This window comes from Oreochromis aureus, linkage group 20 (assembly GCF_013358895.1).
Source record: "Oreochromis aureus strain Israel breed Guangdong linkage group 20, ZZ_aureus, whole genome shotgun sequence".
Classification (NCBI taxonomy): domain Eukaryota; kingdom Metazoa; phylum Chordata; class Actinopteri; order Cichliformes; family Cichlidae; genus Oreochromis; species Oreochromis aureus.
The window spans coordinates 14,796,809-14,811,406 of NC_052961.1; the positions used below are offsets into that span (position 1 = coordinate 14,796,809).

A 14,598-nucleotide genomic window follows, 5' to 3' on the forward strand; every position below is an offset into this window, starting at 1 on the left:
TCACAGCAAATAAATTGTGTCACTGCTTATTTTTCTACATTACTGCATGGTTTACGTAATTTGAAGCTAATGTTGTAAATTAAAAGCTGCCCTTGCCTTAAAGTCAACCACCAATGTTTTTGTTGGACAATAAACGCATTGGTAAAAACGTATGGTTTGCTTTAGTTCCAGTAAATGCAATGCCTCATGGTGCACCATTAAACTGTTGATTCAACACAAGCCTAATTAGTATGTAGTCCAAAGTAGTCACCCTGCCTAAGCCTCTTAGAGAATGATTTATGCAGTTCAATAACAGGCAGAGTGTGTCAGATATCCACTCCCCAGCTTAATTGGGCTCATTCCATCAGAGCCTTGGGAGCAGCTGTCCACCAGCCTGATCAATATGCAAATTATTCATCAAGCATGTGAGTTAACGATGGAGACCTAATATTGGAGATGTTTCACCGAATTGAGCGCACACACTCACAACTCTGGCGGAATAGCCAAGTGTCAGTGGACTGGCAAAATGTTTATTATATAATGAGCGATATATATATATATATATATATGAACAATTCACACAAAGGCTATTTTAGAGCACCAGAAAAGAAAGTGTGGCTTTGGACTTTCTTTTGGTTGTGTAGAACATACACGCGCTGAAACACATTTTAGAGATTCTGTTGTATTAGTGATTGCATCATTTTTTGTTTATGAGCCCTTCCAATAAAACAGCTTGTGAGCCACCAGGACAGGCTGTGCTCTTGGTGCCAACAGTGATAATGAGTAATTTAACTAAATAAATTATTATTTCATTAAAAAAGAAATAAATGCTTGAAAAGAATATTAAATAATATTCTCTTGAAAAAGAAAAAGAAAATAATAAAATTAATTTTTGCATGAGACATATCACTGAGATTTGTGATACTACTCACCTATTCTCCGTGGATTGCTTTGTACCCTCTTGTCAATAAATGCCAGTCAGCTAAGTGCACAGTCCAAGTAGCCTTTAAACTGTGTTTTAAACGAGTGAAAAAAGGCTGTAGGATAAAACTAGGGACCTATAGCTTATACAAACTGAAACTGGATCAAATGAAGGTTCTAGGGTTACATAATACAGCTGGATTTACCTTAAGGCTCTTAGTTGCAGTTAATGAAGCTGGCCAAACCCAACCACACATCCCAACCACAAAAAAACACACCCTTAGTTATCCAGCCTTGAATTTTTCCCAACCCCCTCCATCGGGAATAACAAACTGTTGTTAGAGTTAAAAAACGGTTTATTTACGGTAGCAGTGCAGGTTTGCACAAAAGACAAACAACCAAAAGTTGGATATAACAAATATGTACTTACATTGCGGAGAAGTTTCCTGATGGAGCGCCAACCGCAAAATCAAGTTTTGTCCCTCCTCTCCTTCCATACCGACTGGATGTCAGTCACATGACCAGGCAGGGCTGCTGGCGCTGTTGTGCTTCTGTCAGTGAAAACGCAAACTGTCAACAACACAGCTACTGTCAGGCTCAATTGTAGGCTAAGTGCAGATTTTTTATCGCGTCCAATAGTCAGTAGGTATTTGTTTGCTTTTGTGCAGTTGGAAGTTTGTTAATGTAGCGTTTTTGAACAGCGAGAGGGGAGAAACGATTGCTAAAGAAGGCGAGAGCAGCTGCTAGCTTTCTCCTGCTAACACCACATCCTCTGTGTGATATAACGGCGCCCAAAGTTAGCCTAAATAATAAACAATAAAGGTAAGTCCTTTCATGGCTCGTCTCCAGCTATCACTTAGTGAAACACCTCTCGTATGCAGCTAGGGAACCTAATACTTCCCGTCCGGTTAAGCGTTTTTTTTCCGCTAAATACGTGGGTCGACTTAAGCTAAGTTTAGCTATTATAATACAGTTGGAATAGTAATTTATCTGAATGTGCATAATAGTATTCTAATCAATATTGTTACCTTAAATTTATGTATTAATTAATGTATTAATTTTTTTAGATGTTCAATACTGTGTGTAAGTCTTGCGCCACACTTCATTCCTTTATATTTTTCATCCAATGAGCCGGACTTTAATGTATTTTTTAAGTGGTCTTGAGCAATGGTCCTACACTCTTTCTGAAGATCTTTTAATGCTTTTTAAAATTAATTTTCAGTCCAGTCCTTGTACCTGACCATTCTCAGAGGAATGTATTTTTGTTTTTTAAGCAGCTTAAAATTGAGTTAACACTTATGGATCATTCAAGCATACAAACATTCTCTCTTCTCAGAGTAGCAGTTTTGGTTCTGAATCAAATCATTATTTTATATGGAGGAGTCCCACGGAGAGGTATAATAGCGTCTACAACCATGATTATGGGCTGCATTTCAGCCAGCTGTGTTGGGGACGTTGGCAAAATGGAATGAATCATGAACTCAAAAAAGCATCACCAGATTCTGAGCCACCATGCAATAGAATCTGGAAAGCGTGTGATTGGCAGTGGCTTCATTTTTCGACATGACAGTGATCCCAAACACACACCTCTAATGCAGTAAAAGCATACCTGGATAGAAAAACACACTGTCAATCATGGATTTGCCTCTGAAGAACTTGGACATAAACATTATTGAAGCAGTGTGGGGTAATTTTGACAGAGAATAGAACAAAAGACAGCCAACATACAAAGAAGAGCCTTGAATTTCTTTCAAGAGGCGTGGAGAACAATTCCCGAAGATGACCGAAAAAATTAAAAGAACGTTTGCCTAAGAGAATTCATCCTGTATTGCTATGACCTGTATTGGTCATAGCAAATATTGACTTACAAGCTTGTTAGAATTGTACAAACTACGTTTTTACATTGCAAAATATAAATAAATGATGGGTGGCTCAAGTCTTTTGTTCAGTATTGTATGTGGCCTCAGTGTACTTTTCTCATTCCTCAGTGTCCTGGGATTTTCTCAGGCATTATGGAGCTACTGTGGGGTAGGTTGCACACCCCATGAGATGTGGCCCAAAGTGAGAACGTGCCACTTTGCACCCCCTCTGCAGCAGCACTGACGCTTGTTGTCATGGCCTCCAGCTACCCGCCCCCCTTTGAGGGCACAGGTGAAGTAAAGGAGGGTTTTCTTTGCCCACTGTGCCTAAAGGACCTTCAGTCATTCTACCAACTCCAAGACCACTATGAAGAGGAGCACTCTGGAGATGACCGCCATGTTCGGGGACAGCTAAAAAGTTAGTAGCAGATTCTGTGTTTTACTCTTTGCTACAGGGCTAATTTACTCCTGTTGTGTTCTAAAGACACAAAAATCGTACATTGTACTGTCTAGTCTGGAAAAAAAAAGGAAAGGAAACCTATTATTATTCATTTTTAGTTTAGTATTTTCATTTGTGGACCCTGCTAGTGTGACTAGTCACAAGTTAAATGTATTCTTGTTTATCTTATACTGGGTCTTGTGTCAGCTTGAAGTTTATCCTTTATTAGAAGTGAAGAATTTAAGCTTAGTTTCCCCTAAGAGTGTGGATGAGTCTTATATGGTCACTACAGGAGCTGTGTGCTGCAGATGAACATATTAAGTACTTCTCATTTACATCATACAGAGCCAAGAGTAGAAAAAAATGTCTACAGTCTGATCTTGTGGCTTGTAGGGGATATATATATATATATATATATGTGTACACACAATTTACATATAAAAGAGGAAGTATAATTGGTCGCCTTTAAACAGTGCAGTTGAGTATAAGAATACTGCTGTACTGGATTGTAGGAAATTGCTGTCAGGCTGAATTTGCAGTCTGTGTTGGCTGCTGCAACTTTCTACATAATAGGATTATGATTGAATTAGGAAAAGGCTGGAAGGATGCATGTGCAGGTTGGCTACATTTGCATATTAATAGTACTGTAATGAACTTGAAAATAGAAAATATGATTACAACAATCGCATGTTGAAAGATGGATGAATAAACTGAAAATGTGGTCATTATAAATATTAACTCTGGATCAGCATAAGAATAACAGATTTAGGATACATTCACACACTGTTTAAATTTTCATGATATTGTCTTACTGTTTTCAGGTTTGGTTCAGAAAGCAAAGAAAGCCAAAGATAAACTGCTGAAGAGGGATGGGGACGACAGACCGGATACTGGCAGTTATGAGTCCTTCTACTATGGTGGAGTGGACCCATACATGTGGGAGCCTCAGGAATTGGGTGAGACTGCAAAAACTGTCATCTGTAGCACTGCTAACCAACAATATTTGTTAATGCAAGACACTAAAAAAATATATTTTTCTTTTGCTTTTTAGGAGTAACTAGAAGTCATCTGGACTTGTTTAAAAAGCACCGGGCAGCCAGGATAGATCATTATGTCATTGAGGTCAACAAGCTCATCATTAGACTGGAAAAGGTTTGCTTACATTACCTCATTTAGACAATTTTTTTTTTTTTTTTTATAAATTTGCAACTCATTTACCATAAACTATTATGTTTTAGCTGACATCATTTGACAGAGCCAACTCAGATGCTGCTAAGATCAGAGGTTAGTTTTCATTATAATTCTGAATATTCTTTACATATGTAAATGTGCTTTATAAAATATTTTAAATAATAAGAATTTATCCCTCTTTGTAGCCATTGAGAAGTCTGTAGTGTCATGGGTGAATGATTCAGACGTACCGTTTTGTCCCGACTGCGGAAACAAGTTCAACATACGTAACAGACGGCACCACTGTCGCCTCTGTGGGTCCATCATGTGTAGGAAGTGCATGGAGTTTGTTCCCTTACCCCTGGCCCGTAAGCATGGACAAATACTTGGAAAATTCAGGAAACTGTCAGATCTCAAGTCTCTCTGTAAGTGTCATAATGCTGCATGTCTTTTTTATTTAACCTTCAACAGAGAAGCTTATCGCTGGGACTCGAGAAGCACTGTGTGTACCCGGAAGTCCCAGTCAGTCCCAGTCTCCACCAGCGGGAGGTGGCAGCAGCGGGATGGGCTCTAGGAGAGGCAGCATCAGCAGTTTGAGCAGTGTAACCTCCATGCTGGAGGAAAAGGACGACGAGAAGATTCGCTGCTGTCACCACTGTATGGACACGCTTCTGAAGAGACAGCAGAAGTTAGAAGAGAAGGACCATGTGCCAGATATAGTGAAACTTTATGAGGTTAGTTTATCACTTTAATTCCTAATGTGAAGATCAGGTTCTTTATCTGTTCCCATTTGCATTGCGGTTGATTCTATGAATTGTTTTGCAAGCTCTCAAGTTTGCTTTGTTCTATCCTTCCTGTCATTTAATGTGCTTCTTGTGGAGCTTCCTGTTGTTTACTTGCTTTGAATTTGTCTTCCTGTCAGAGGCTGAGGATGTGCATGGAGAAGGTGGATGAAAAGGCTCCAGAGTATATCCGAATGGCTGAGTCTCTCAAGTAAGCCACATTTAAAAAGTACCGCTTCATACTTTCTTATGACAGCTGTTTATTTTTTAGTTTGGAGAGATGGTTTTAGTACTTGCTGTCATCTGTACACTTTTATAGTGCTGGAGAAACCACTTACAATCTTGACACTGCTGGTGGGTTAAGACTGGAAGTCCAGAAATACTATGAACTCATCGATGCTCTGAGGTATATGGCAGTCATATATATGAGCAGCTTCAAAATTGAACTTTTGTCATGTTTGCCAACTATGCCATTATTAAAGATTAAATTGGCTTCTTTTCTTTTTAGTAAGAAGATCTTAACACTAGGAGTAAAAGATGATCCACAACCACATCCGAAGGTGCTCCAGCTACAGAAAATGATTCGCTATACCGCCACGCTGTTTGTCCAGGTCAGGACAACTTCCATTCATACATAAAAACACTTCATCCTTCCTTGTAATGAAATTCTGGAGGAATGACCACTTTCCTGCACTTTAGCCAGCAGCTAAACTGCAGGAAAATTAATTAACTGCAGGCTTATAATAAACTTATAATAAAATTTGAAATAATCAAAGAATGTAGAAGTGATCTCTATGAACACAAAAGCTCAGTCTTCAGGCTAAACACAGTTTCTCCTCTTGGCTCTATATTATGCTTAGTTTGATTATCTCTCATATGGTCAAAGTGGGCATAGAAGACCCAACCATCTTCTGATCAAACCTTCTGTTTGAATGAGTAAACCAATCAGAAGAAAGTTGGCCTGAAGGGGGCGGAGCAAAAATGGCTTGGCTGCACTGACAAGGCCCAATATAAGATAACTAAAAATTATTTCAAACTTTGAATCATTCAACGCTCCAAGGTAGCAGTAGCTGGAAATAAGAGTAAGAGGGTTCTCTGTAGTATGACTATTATTTACCAGTAATTATTTAACTGTATCAGTGTTTTTACTGTAATCTTAAAGGGATAGTCCATATAAAATCAGTTCAGCTAAATAAAGATGGATATGCAAAGGCAAAGTGACCTGCAGCACATTTTGCCTATTGCCATGTTCTTATCAGTATTACTTTACAGGAGTTCACTGATAATGAGCGACCTGCCAGGTCTGTAAAATCTGTTTCTGCTTCAGTCATCATATTGTATGCTGAGCTGATGAAAGTCTGCTGTTGTAAACTAAGCTTTTCTTTGATAGAAAAATGTATAATGTGTATGCTGTGTATAACCCATAATGTGTTGTACCACAAATATAATATGCTATATGTGTTTTAATGTTGTCTGGGGCTGAGATTTTTAAAAGCAGGATGTTTCCATTTATCATTGCATTATAGTACATTTACACAATGTTTCTGCAACATATCTTCATCCTGGAATTCTTTATTTGTATGAATCTGCCCATTCTTTTTGTCTTCTGTTTCAGGAGAAGCTGTTAGGTCTGATGTCTTTACCCACCAAGGACAAATATGAAGAGCTGAAGGAAAAGAGGAAACGGGAACAAGAGAAGAGACTGCAACAAGAAAGACTGGTGAGATTGTGTTCCTGTATGTTGTTATTATTATTTTTTTCCCGCTGGACTGATGTGGCTAAATGTGTTAACCTTCATGTGATTCCTGTTCAACAGGCAGCACAGGAGGCTCTGAAGAGGAGGCAGGAGAGACAGGAAAGAAACCGTCCACCTGTGAATGCCAATGGAGAGCTGCCCCAGGCCCCCAGAGAGCCACGAATTACCAAAGCTGGTGGTTGGCTTCCCTCCGCGGACTCCGTCCACACACGCGGCGAACTGGAAGACCCCCTTCTGCAGCAGATCGAGAACATTCAGTCATTCCTTCGTCAAGCTCGGGAGGCTCAGAGAACAGACGAAGTGGCCATGTTAGAGGAGAATTTGCGCCAGCTGCAGGATGAGTATGACCAGCAGCAGACCAGTATTGCTCTCGCGCTCTCAGAAAAGCTGGCTCAAGAGGAGAGTTTGCAGCAGGGGGAGCTGCTTCGCTTGAAGACCTGGGAAAGGGAGGAGAAAGAGCAATGGAGCTCTGCTGTAAGCTCCTTCGAGCCATCCTATAAATGGGAGCGGTCTCTAGATATCACTCCAACTGGAGGTCACCAGGGTGAGGAGGACATACCAGCAGAGGAGCTGACTCCTAAGGCAGAAAGGAGTCCTCCATCTTTTAGAGCATTCCCTGCTCTCACAAGCCAGGAGGAATCTCCCCCAAGGTTGAGAAGCTTAGGAGGTCATGTAACGCCTCCTGGCAGTGAAGGCCAGAATAACACCTCCCTTAACCCCTTTGAAGAGGATGATTCCACACCCACCGAAGATGATCCATCCAATCCATTCTTTGAGGACATCAAGAAGGACCACAAAGAGATAACCAACGGAAAGAAAGAATACAACCCCTTTGATGAAGATGAAGATGCAGAGGAGGACAAACCGGCTGAGACTGTTTCACGCAACCCCTTTGAGGATGATGACACAGATGAAGGTAACCCATTCCTAGCGGCCTCGGGAAATTCTCCAGAAGTCTCGACTAACCCATTTGACGGGGATGACAAAGATGAGGTCTTGCCGGATGTCGACATGATAGAGGAGGAGCTGCTGCTACAGCAGATAGACAACATTAGGGCCTACATCTTTGATGCAAAGCTCAGCGGGCGTCTCGATGAGGTTGACCTTCTGACACAGAACCTAAAAGAGCTACAGAAAACCCTCCAGGAGCAGAAGAATAAGAATAAGAAGCACTGACACATTTCCCTCAAAATCCTCCTGATCACCTGCTACTTACCAAGTCCCACAAGGTTAGCTCACTTAATGCGACTTCTGAGCCCACAGAATTTAATTTGGGTGAGGTCTGCTGTATCACAAATGAAGTTCATGCCACAACAAAAATACATACAAGACTTCAGTAGTCATTTCCTGAATTTCCAAACATCTTCCTAGGCTTCCTTGCCTGTTTAGGCCAAGGGCTCGAATCTAATGCACATGTACAATTTTAGAGCACTGCGAGTAAAAGTTAATTTGTATAGGCATGTCTGCAGCTATTTGCCCAGCTGTAAAAATGCAAACATGAACAAATGAAGATAAAACAATGTCACTTTTAATGAATGTTAAATGAGACAGTCAGATGGTTCTCTGAGTAGAATCTGGCTCTTCAGTAGAAGCTCTGAACAAAGTCAAAATGCTGTCATGGCTCTAAAGCTATAAAACGATGAGATCAAACATCCTATCATAGCACTGCACTCTTATAGCATTGGCAGACCTATGATGACCCCCCCACCCCCCAAGATCAAAACAAGATACTACAGAAACACACACAGTGCTTCTTCTACCTTATTAAAACCTGCTGCCTACATGAAGCACAGTTCAACTTGAGATTTGGGTTTGTAGTTGCTGACAGTTTTTTTTCAGAAACTACTCAGCTCTATCTGGAGAAATGGCTTTAAATGTCCTAAATTTGCAGACTTTAATGTGTAAAATCTGTTTCATTGATGTTTGAGGTCTTGTATTGGTGCTTCATTCTAACTGTGGTAATTGTACTTCCTGCTTTTCATTTATCCCTTAGTAAAGAGCTAAAGCTCACATTATTTTACATCTAACTTTCCCACAAATAACTCACAGTCCAAATGACCATGTTATTATTAAACAAGAAGTGGAATTTAAAATTTACTACAAAATTTGGGGAGCCCAGTGTTTGAAGGAAAGAGATTATTTGACAAAGTTGTTAAATATTAGTGTTTGAATGATAATTTTAGTCAATATGCCTGGACCAATTGGATTTGTAAAAGTAGTTAAAGATGCATTGCACAGAATGTATGTGGCCTGTCACTAAAAGAAAAGTGTAGCTTGTTACACTGACTAGCAAACGTTTTAATTATAATTGTTGCAACCAGCCAGTTAATTAACTCTTAAACTAAATGAAGGTGTCAAACCCGACTTTTTAATTTCCAAAATCTTCAGTTTATTGCACCTGCTATGTCGTGCAATAATTATGCTGCATCTTATATCACAGGGAGCCAAAAAAAAAGGCTTCCTCAACCTGATGTTTTGTTTTGTTTTTTTGTTACAGTACAGGAATTTTGGCTGCATGTGTGTATTGTTCAGCTGGTAGGCCGGCATGTCAGACGTCACAGCTAAGATCTGTATGTTTGGCATGTTATCTGATCACTAGTTTCACCTGAAATGTCCATTCAGAGTTCATCCAACCAGTTCACCCAGCACTCACCATGCAGGTACTAAACACTATTTGCCAAGGGACACTGTAGGCATATACAAGTGAATAAAACATCTAAAAATCACTGAAGTTCCATTGTGTAAGGAAGTCATTCATATTTGTTAAGACTAAATAAATTCTTAGGTTAATTTCTTTTTCTTGGTCAAACATATATTAACACTACATGAATGCCAGCAAGTATTATCACCTTGAGTGCTGCTCTGCCGGTCCTAACATGACTCTCTCTTTGTGCTTTCAGTCTCCTCAGAGTTTTTTGTGTTTGTAACATCTGCAGAAAATTTTTAGCAAAGCACGTGACCACCCTTAATGTTTTGACAGCGTGAATAACACAAGGAGATTCATTAATGTTAATTGCTGATCTTTATCTTTGGAAGTAATTTAACATCTCTGCATTTAAATGAAAATATTTGAAATGGACACAGCGATTTATAAATGTTAGGAAATTCCATCTCAGCACTAATAAAACTGTCTGCAGTAAAATGTGATTGCATTTCGGTTTTGTTTTTCCACTTTTCATGTGAACATTGATGGTCATTTTATTTTTCCTAATATTTACATAGTGTGAACAAAATAGGCTGGTTAGTAAAGCCACATGAGAAAAATGGGTTTTATTTAAATGCTGACATCACAGTCACCCCATATACATCCATGTGAAGTCTTCAACAGGTCTCACTGTGACGGATGGTTGGTTCCTCCTGCTTCACAGTTGAGTGCCAGTCCTTTCATATAGTTATATAAACACCAAATGAAGCAACATAATCCCGTAATATTGTCCCCGTAATCTACAAAAGTCCGCTGTCCTCAGACTCTACTCCTGTGACGCCGCCATCTGGGCCTTGTATTTGCCCGTCATCTCTTTAGGCAGCGGCGTGGTGCCAGGACATGGCACCTGGCCCTCCACTTCACAGATGCACTCCCTCAGACAGTACTTCTTTGGCCCAAAGTTGGCGGGGTTGGAGGCTTGCATCTTAGCCAGAGCTTCAGCTTGTAGCACCTCTCTGTGGAGAGAGTTGAGTAAAATAAATATATGAACAGATCGCCTGGTCTTAGCTTAGGACATTTGACACTGCACAGTAGTAAATGGTAAAACTAAAAATTGAGGAGTCCATCTTGCTGAAATCTCATTTCTACTTTTTAGAAGTTCCTTTGGCAGCAGTGACAGCTTCGGGGTTTCTTGTGCACACCTGGATTTGGGCAGTTTACTTGATTTTTCTTGTTAAATCCTTTCAGTCTTTGTCAGATTAGATGGGAAGCATCTGAATTGCCACCATCAGGACTCTCTACAGATGGTCTGTGGGCTCTCTGTGGACAACTCTTTGACTCACCAGTTTTATCACAGATTTCTGCAGAGTTCAGATCTCATTTTCACTTTTTTTTTAATCCTAACATGCAGTGTGAACTGTGGGACCCTAAATATGCAGGTGTGTGCCTTTATGAACAATGTCTAATCCATTCAAAGAAATCTACACACACCAAGGATAATTACAGACCACAAGATGCACCTGATTCACTTTGGCGGTACAAACATAGCTCCTTCGCAGTCAGAGAAGTTGTCCTCTTATAGACAGGAAGGAAAAATAAATACATTTTGCTTTACAGAGTATTGATTTGTTGTAGCTTACATGAAAAAATATCAATTATACATAATTAAAGTTAATTCTGAAACACTATAAAATGGCTCAAAAGTAACCAAACCTAAATATATTCTGATGTGAGCATATGCAGACATCCAGAGGTGTGCTTGAATAGTCTTAAAAAGGTTACTAACTGAGGCAAATGACCTGGAATTATCTGCATGGCAGCCATAATAAGATCTGGTTGACTTTTCTAAATACAAAGGAAAAGTGCTTAAGTGCTTCCTTTATTACCTCCTTTAGGAGAGGATACACTGGATCGGAAGGAAGTGGCAGGTCACCATTAAATGTTAATGAACAGTGATTCTATTTCATGTTGTAACCTGCTGATATGTTTTGAACCTTTAATGAAAGGTAATGTTAAACCCACAGGTGAATTATGAACATTATGCTGCTGTAATAAGATCTGCTTCTGATCAAGGTGAAGATTTATGTATTAAAAGAAAAGCATGATCAAAGTGCATTTAAGGTGCACCACAGTTCTGTTAGCATTACATCCATCATTCATTATGAATTCAGTTTTACATCCAGGTGTATGTTTTTCTTTAAAATTCCAACTTTAGTAATGTAATCATATTTTTTTACTGTTGGTTTTCGTATTAGCTGTATGAAACAACAACATAGGAACACAGGATGAAGTAAATTGCTCATTTTGTAGTCCATCTTCTGGAATTTAGTTTCAATAGGCAGACATCACAGTGTCAATTCAGACGGATCATCTGAGCAATGTGGCTCATAACTCCTTATAAATTGTCCTCAGGGGTTTGCCACTGAGTTCAGGAAAAAGTGATTAAGAAAAGTTATGGGAGGTAATTTTTTAACTATTTGACCACACCCTCTGTTTCAAGGTGATTCACACTTTTAAAAAAAAGTTGTATATCTTACTCTGATTTGCCCAAAATCTTCTTAACATGTTGAGCAATCTGTTTGTGGTCCTTCCCCTCCACATCCACCATTACTTGTTCCCCATCATCTGGACAAAAATACAAAAGAAGATCAGTGCAAGCCCAGTTTAATTTTTCCAGTATTTCCCCGACAACACGTAAAGCTACACACCCAGGTAGAACTTCAGGAAGGACGACGGCGTCATGTTTTTGAACATCATAATTTGGACCCACGGATTTTTGTACTGAATCTGAGGAATATTGAAGAACACAAACTTTCTGCAAAACACACAGAGAGAGAAGACAATTTAGCTTCATTTAAATCATTACAGTTGTTATAGCTTTCTGCATAAAAAGGCAACCATGCTGGGTTTTTTTAAGTGTTTCTGGAAAACTTTCTGTATGTAGTAAACTTCTGAGAAGTAAACTTTAACACACTGGTTAATTTACTCAATTTATAACTGAATTCATAACATTTTGTTATTTTATTTATCTGTGTATGGATAAATAAATAAATACTTTGGCGTTATTTGTGCACATTATGGTTTGAATTTACTGTGGTAACTGAACAGAAAGAAGATAAAGAGTTAGTGAAATCAGAGTCTAAAAGCTGAATTAATGCAAAATCAACTGAAAACTATTGTGATTAAAAATTAAGTAAAATTATCCAAAACTTGTGTTTTCTTTTTGGAAATTGTGAAGAATCTTGGCTTTATTCTGTGACCAGCATATTTCCTTCAGTGCGCACATTAAACAAATATGTAGGACTGCTGTCTTGCATTTAATCAATATCTCTAAAGTTAAAAACATCCTCTCTCAGAGTGATGCTGAAAAACTAGTTCATGCATTCTAGGTTCAACTATCGTAATTCGTTATTATGGAGTTGTCCTAAACCAGGGGTGTCCAACTCCAGGCCTCAAGGGCCAGTGTACTGCAGGTTTTAGATATGTCCTTGCTCCAACACAGCTGATTTAAGTGGCTAAATTACCTCCTCAACATGTCTTGAAGTTCTCCAGAGGCCTGGTAATGAACAAATCATTTGATTCAGGTGTGCTGACCCAGGGTGATATCTAAAACCTGCAGGACACCAGTCCTTGAGGCCTGGAGTTGGACACCCCTGTCCTAAAGACTCACTGAAAAGCATTCAGTTGACCCAAAATGCTGCAGTGAGAATACTGACAGGGACTGAAAAGAGAGCATATTTCTCCCATATTGGCTTCTCTTCATTGGCGCCCTGTTACCCCAGAATTTACTTTAAAATCCTTCAGGAGACAGACACCCTCTCTACTTTTATAGTTATCGCTGGATTAGTTAACTAAATCTTCCCTTTGTTACACTTCAATAGGCCTAGGCTGCTGGGGCCTTTTTCACTCACCGTGTATTTATACACCTCTCTGCATTTAATCATTAGTTATCATTAATCTCTGGCTCTCTTCCACAGCATGCCTTTGACCCGTCTTCCTCCCCTCTCCCCAAACTGCTCACAGCAGATGTTTGCCCCTACCTGAGCCATGTTCTGCCAGAGGTTTCTTCTTGTTAAAAAGGAGTTTTTCCTGTGCACTGTTTCCAAGTGCTTGCCAACTAACTGTTGGGGTTATCTCTCTGTTGGGTCTTACAAAAAAAAAAAAAAAGTGCCTTGAGGCAACTGTTGTTGTGACTGAATTGAATTTTAAAACCGTAATTTAAAAAAAGATTTTGTATCTTTCACCATTTTTCTGACATTTACAACAATTCAAGTGATAAACATGACTTGGAAGAAACACGGTACTTTTCACAGTGATGCATATGAGCATACTGTCAGAGTAGTTATAAAAGATGAGCAGGTGATCCACACAGCATTTTACCCCCTCTCACCTGATCCACATGTTTATTGACTTAGGTTAATAAAACGAGACACGTGAGATCTCAACAACAGCGTGGCTCAAAAAGAGTTGACTTTTTCTAAGTGTATAAAATGAGCTGAAATGTCTGCTCGTCTATTTCCTAGTCGATGCTCTGACCTTGCTCCGTCGCTGAGCTCGCCGTGTGTGTTATAATTCACTGTCATAATCTTCACTCTGTTTTTGAAGATGATGTCGCCCTTCTGGAGATATTCCAGGGTCCTCCTGATCGGAAACCTTCCTTTCATAGGCATCTTAACCTTTTTTATATTTACAAATTACCATTTAACAGCAAACTGCGCGTGCCCGTAGTCAAAAAACCACACTAACAGAGACGCGTTTTGATGACGTCGGAAGGTCGCTAGCCAAGCGACCAAAGAGTGATGGTAATTGTAGTTTTTGCAAGAACACCTGAGCTACATTATTATTTCCCCAATTGCTAAAATATTAACTTTTTAAACCAATCACTCTTTTTGACAAAACTTATATTTTGCCTTATAACCTTTAAACACACTAAAACACAGTATACACAACAGTTCATTTGTTGTAAGACTAACTACTGAAGCAGAAGTTACAACAAAAGTCAACACAATAACTTTCAATTATTCCGATTCATTGCTTCTGGTATGATG

The 14,598-nt window shown here is 39.3% G+C and overlaps 2 protein-coding genes across 3 annotated transcripts; one reads left to right on the forward strand and one right to left on the reverse strand.

Annotated features, from left to right (window-relative positions):
* The first annotated feature begins 1,429 nt into the window (after nucleotides 1–1,429).
* On the forward strand, nucleotides 1,430–10,053 carry LOC116331125 (rabenosyn-5). 2 transcript variants are annotated; one of them, XM_031753707.2, is made up of 12 exons: nucleotides 1,430–1,722; nucleotides 2,889–3,177; nucleotides 4,020–4,154; nucleotides 4,250–4,350; nucleotides 4,437–4,482; nucleotides 4,575–4,736; nucleotides 4,840–5,102; nucleotides 5,291–5,361; nucleotides 5,470–5,556; nucleotides 5,659–5,761; nucleotides 6,766–6,870; nucleotides 6,967–10,053. In XM_031753707.2, the coding sequence occupies exons 2-12, from the start codon at nucleotides 3,015–3,017 to the stop codon at nucleotides 8,080–8,082; spliced, it is 2,352 nt and encodes a 783-aa protein (XP_031609567.1). In that variant the 5' UTR covers nucleotides 1,430–1,722; nucleotides 2,889–3,014; the 3' UTR covers nucleotides 8,083–10,053. The 2 variants fall into 2 exon arrangements, with proteins under 2 accessions (XP_031609567.1, XP_039460320.1); XM_039604386.1 differs by having other exon boundaries at nucleotides 2,908–3,177.
* A 108-nt stretch (nucleotides 10,054–10,161) lies between these two features.
* Nucleotides 10,162–14,325, reverse strand: mrps25 (mitochondrial ribosomal protein S25). The gene is made up of 4 exons (XM_031753742.2): nucleotides 14,087–14,325; nucleotides 12,259–12,365; nucleotides 12,088–12,175; nucleotides 10,162–10,566 (listed from the first exon to the last, which is right to left on the reverse strand). Exons 1-4 carry the CDS (start codon nucleotides 14,218–14,220, stop codon nucleotides 10,377–10,379), a joined length of 519 nt encoding a protein of 172 aa, XP_031609602.1. The 5' UTR covers nucleotides 14,221–14,325; the 3' UTR covers nucleotides 10,162–10,376.
* Nucleotides 14,326–14,598: the final 273 nt, after the last annotated feature.